Genomic DNA, 5712 nt, shown 5'->3' with positions numbered 1-5712 from the left:
TCTCTTACATAATGTGTTTTTTTTGTGTTTAAGGGGAAAAAAACCCTTATATCTTTACACATTGGAAATATTGTGTTCTACCTCTCTGCACTGTTTCCACTCACAATTTTGGAGAGATTACTGTGAAGTCTCACAGGGCCACTGTGGGTGGAGTTTGCTGTTAAGAAGAACACAGAGCTTAGGTGTGGGTGGTGCTCAGTGAGTCTGGTGAAACCTATTGACTTAACATCCTTCAGAGCAGGGATAAAGACACCTCAGCCACCAGGCAAGGAACCATGGAGAGGAGACTGGGAGCTCTGCTGGGGCTTCTGTGTGTTCAGGTTTGCTGTGAGTTGGGACTTTCCCAGATGCGGGTTGTGGGATGTTCCACAGGGCGAGAGAGAGGGGAGAGCTGACAGAAAGCTCCTGGCATGTTCTACATCTGCGTGGGGGGTTCCTGGGATATTTTACAGATTTGGAAACTGTATCAGTGATTCCCCAGTGATATCATATTTGTTTTATTTTCTTTTCCAAGCAGGGGTGAGAGGGGTGCAGGTGGAGCAGAGTCCTTCAGCCCTGAGTCTCCAGGAGGGAACTAGCCCTACTCTGAGGTGCAATTTTTCTGCCAGCGTGAACAATGTGCAGTGGTTCCGACAGAATCCTGGGGGTGGCCTCATAAGTCTGTTTTTCATGGCTTTAGGGACAAAGCAGAGTGGAAGGTTAAAGTCAACAATGAATTCTAAGGAACTCTATAGTACTTTACACATCACGGCCTCCCAACTGGAAGACTCAGGCACCTACCTCTGTGCGGTGGAGGCACAGTGTCCCCAGCTAACCTGCAGCCCGTACCCAAACTGCAGCTGGCACTGCAGCACCACTTCTTCCACAGGGGAGGCACGTTGTCCCTGCAGTAGCATTTGCATGGCTCTGGGTTTTCTGATTCACATTGTAGCACTTTTATCTCTGCTAAAATTAAACGTTTCAGGACTGTCATTTAACTTTTGGGGGACTCCTTTCCTTCTAGATATCTTTTTGCAGGAAATAAAGCTCTAATATGAAATCATTGAAGCAACTGATAAAGATATCAGGACCCAATGTAAAACAGATCCCCTGGCAGAGAACATAGAAATTATATGCAAATTACTGTGATGAAAAAGGCTTGTAAAAATATATGTTGGCCAATAAATAGAAAAGAGATGACTCAGTGTTTCAGTTAATTGCAGATCGTTCAACTTTCCAGGAAAAAGGAACAGAACATGTGTAAGTTTTTTTAAAATATATGTTGGCCAATAAATAGAAAAGAGATGACTCAGTGTTTCAGTTAATTGCAGATCATTCAACTTTCCAGGAAAAAGGAACAGAACATGTGTAAGTTTTTTTTTTAATGTTTGCATTTAGCCTTTTCACTACTGGAACCTGTAAACAGTATAATTAAAAAATACATAATGTCATGGTGTGTCAGCACTCTAGGTTATTGCATATATTACCTAGGTACTGATGATACCCTGTGAATGGGTACTGTACTTCACTTTGCACACTGAGAAATGGAGAATTACAGAGCATAAGTGTCTTACCTGAGCTTAGATGATTACTAAACCAGCAAAGCTGGGGTGGGATTCCTACTCAGGAAGTCTGACATGACAGCTTGTGCTCTGAGCTAGCCAGTATAGAAGAAAAAAGTAAGTGATTTCTATTGATACATTTATACAATGTGCTTATACATATCACTGACAAAAGTATCTATTTTGGTCACTTCTCAATAGAGTTTTGTGAGAAAGAGCTCACTGAACTTTTCAATTTGTTATATTAAACGCCATTGGTCCTCCTTGAATTTTGAATGAATCTGTCACCCATGATTTTGTAACGTAATTCAAGGCCTGGGAAGGGGAGCAGAAAGCTTGCAGGACCACCCTAAAAGAAACCCTTATCTGCTCTAGCCACAGACCAAGACTTCTGATAACCAAACTATGTTTGGATCAATTACAGCACACACAGAATTCCAACCTCACAAGTTCTTTTATGTTAATGTAAGGACATTGGCTAGGAAGGAGGAGGACCCTGAAAATTAAGATGAAAACAATCAGACACACTCCAGTAAAGTTGGGAGCAGGGCCAGCTTTCTCAGCATGTGACCTCTGCAGTCTCTCACAAAGGGCCTGGTGATTGGTTTAATGCTCTGCTAATACTGTATTGAAATTCTTAATAATTTTATCTTTGAACTTGTGTTTTGTAAATGAATTCCAATAAGAGGAAGGAACATGTGCATGAACAGAGGGGGTATATGGGGCAGCAGGACACAGGACAGGAACACATGCAGGCTCAGGTTCACAGGCCCAGCAGACATCTGTGAACCGAGCAGTTGGTCGGGCCATTCTGAGTGCATGTGCACAGCTGGTGCTGCGAGATGCTCTGTGGGGCCTCAAGGTGGATGGCAGTAAATTTTGTTGGTAAATTATTACAAAATAAAAATAAATACAGGGACATTGCAATAAAGCATATCGGGAAGTTAGAATTCTTCAAAAAGTTTAGAAATTGCTGCAATGTTACAAAGCAAATATCCTCAAGCTTCGAAATAGAAATTAAGTGTAAAGATAGTAGCTTCATGGAAAAGAACACTATTTCCACATGAAGATTTGAATGAACCAATTATTAACTCAGAAGATAATTTTAAAATTAATTTTTCTTATAATTAAGGATACAGTAATAGGATGCCTAAACAAGCATTGTGAATTATATACAAATCATGAAGTTGCTTTTGATTTCTTATACAAGTTATAGAAAATGTCAGAGGAAACATTAAAATGTCACTTTATATATTTACATTTAAAATTAAATTCAGACACATGAAACTAATTGGCAGGAGAAGTTAAATTGTTTTAGAAAAATTGTGCCACTAGAAACATTAACCCTAGATTTATTAAAATTTATATTTCAAGCTAATTCATCAGATATTTATGCTAACATTGTCACAGCATATAAAATATTCTTAAGAGCTCCAGAATTAATTGCATCAGCATAAATATACTTCTCAAAATTAGAAATGATCAAAAATGCTGTTTGCAGTTTTGCTTTCACTGAGAGCCACGGACATTGCTGTTAATTATAGTGCTTGAAAATGAAGTTGCTAAAAGTATAAGTGTTGCTAACCTAATAAATGAATTTGCAGAAAAGTGAGCCAGTAAAACTTTATGATTAATCAGGATATTATATTAATAGAGTATAATTATTGTATCACATAAAATTATGACACCCAATAAATTTTTTTTGCCATTTGTAAGTTTATGTTGTTATTCATGTATTATTATAAGCCCTATTGTGTTTTATAAGTAATAAAAAATTTTAAAGAGATCCTTATATTTTACTACCTAATGGCACTTTTTCCTTGTGTTTTGAACAAGGAACCACAAATTTTCATTTTGCACTGGGTTTGACAAATTACGTAGCCCATCACACCCTGGCTGGGAATCTTGGATCTTCAAGCTAAGAGTCTAAGGAAGGACTAGAAGCTAGAAAGCAATCATGCTGTTTGAGAAAGTGCCTTTTGCTTTACATGTTAGTAAACTCACCCATATCCTTCAGGTTCTCCAAGTTTTTTTTTTTTTTTTTTTTTTTTTCCTACAAGAATAATATGATATGTCAGGAAAGAGGGCTCAGGCTGAGCCACTGTTATTCTACCAGCAAATCAGTCTCTCACTCACTGGCTTCTGCAGGAGTGAGCCCAAAGTGATGGTGCCATCTTCAGCACCAAGATAGATTTCTAAGGAATTTTCTAAAAATAGCAAGGTATATTCATTATGCAGGTGGACATCCCTTGAAGGGAGGACATAAACATAATAAGCATCACTCATTCATTATCAGTGAAAATAATCATTGGAATTGGATCATTTAAAGGTTCATTGTCCTCATGCAGCTGAAGTCCATAAAGGTGCTGGAAAAAAGCTTTCTCAGGCCAACACTTTGACAAGGAGCAGGCAATATTTAATGAAATAATCATGGGGCTGGGAATTTTGTCCAGGGGATGGCTTTACCTGTGCTATAGTTGATATGGGAAACACTGTGCTCCATATAAATGGTAATATTTAGACCATTACATTCAGTTCTGGATACCATAACTCAAAAGGGTTATTGGCCTAAAATATATGTCTCAAAGAAGACACACACATACACACACACACACACACACATGCACCTACACACATATTGAGCCGAGATTCTTCATTATAGCTATCCTCAAATCTTTAAGGGTGTGAGATATGAATGAGGTTTTAGACTTATTTCTATAACTTCAGGGGACTAGTGAGTACAAATCACAGGAAAGGGGTTTTGATTTTAGAAACGAGGTAGTCTTGGTTTCCCAGGGACCATTTCTCATGGTCAGTTCTCTAGGATCAGTTTTCTATTTGTGTTATTCCCCTAGCTGACACAGGCAATATTTAGGCTTCCCTAGATTTATTCTTATGGAGATAGTAAGAAAACACCGAGAAATTAAAGTAGATAAGAAAGATTTTCTGGCAGAAAGAGATAACCCTGAAAATTTACAGAGTAAAGGACTTTATCAATAACTTGGGGAAAAACATTGTAGTGGAGTTTGAGAGAAAAATGACAGAGTATGGAATCTGAGCCAGCAATAGCCAAGGCAGCAGGAGTCCATGCCAGGAAAGTTGGCTTACCCTTTGGAGAAAATGTCACTAAGCATATGACTCAGTCATTGCATATAAGGACATGCCATCTATTTTGATATCAGAAAATAAATCACCTCAAGAATAAACTTATATGTGTTTCCATTTTCTGAATCTGCAGCTTGATGTTCACTGAGAATTTCTCCTTTTTCTTTTAGCACTTTGAAGAATATAAGCCACATAGCAATAGGAATAGATTCTTAAAGCCTGTCAAGTTTTTCCTTGCAAATCTGTCCCAACTATGGGTCAAATTATTTCCTATGTCTAGAATATTAATAACTCATGGAACTTGTCCTCATTTTACCTTATCATTGAGATTTGATCCTTTACTTTCTATCACAGTCATCTCTAATGAAGGAAGTTTCCATATTTTGGCTGTTGGCACTGTCAATTGTCTCGGAATAGCAAGGTCAAGGGCAAGACCAGGCTTGGAGGAGCAGAGACTGAGATAATATGCACTTAAAATACCAAATGTTCCTCTCTCTCTTACTCCGATCTTTGGCTTACATGTTCCTTTTAGAAAGAATTTTTCTCCATAATAGACAAGTCATCATGATTTGGCTGAAAGGAAAGCTATTATTTTTCGTTTGTCCAGGAGAGTGAGTCATGGTGCTCTACTGGTTTCAAACATTTAAACTTGGTCCATCGTTGAATTAACATCAACAGCATCTACCTCTTCCTAANTTTTTTTTTTTTTTTTTTTTTTCCTACAAGAATAATATGATATGTCAGGAAAGAGGGCTCAGGCTGAGCCACTGTTATTCTACCAGCAAATCAGTCTCTCACTCACTGGCTTCTGCAGGAGTGAGCCCAAAGTGATGGTGCCATCTTCAGCACCAAGATAGATTTCTAAGGAATTTTCTAAAAATAGCAAGGTATATTCATTATGCAGGTGGACATCCCTTGAAGGGAGGACATAAACATAATAAGCATCACTCATTCATTATCAGTGAAAATAATCATTGGAATTGGATCATTTAAAGGTTCATTGTCCTCATGCAGCTGAAGTCCATAAAGGTGCTGGAAAAAAGCTTTCTCAGGCCAACACTTTGAC

The 5712-nt window shown here is 38.1% G+C and overlaps 1 gene segment (V, D, J or C); it reads left to right on the top strand.

Moving 5' to 3' along the window:
* The first annotated feature begins 275 nt into the window (after positions 1-275).
* Positions 276-1032, top strand: LOC103604221. The segment is given in 2 exon segments: positions 276-327; positions 518-1032. Coding segments are annotated over 2 exon segments (567 nt in total).
* The last annotated feature ends 4680 nt before the right edge of the window (positions 1033-5712 follow it).

The sequence above is a fragment of the Galeopterus variegatus genome, unplaced genomic scaffold, assembly GCF_000696425.1.
Source record: "Galeopterus variegatus unplaced genomic scaffold, G_variegatus-3.0.2 Scaffold5038, whole genome shotgun sequence".
In the NCBI taxonomy this organism is placed as follows: Eukaryota; Metazoa; Chordata; class Mammalia; order Dermoptera; family Cynocephalidae; genus Galeopterus; species Galeopterus variegatus.
This window is presented reverse-complemented; position numbering and strand designations above follow the sequence as displayed.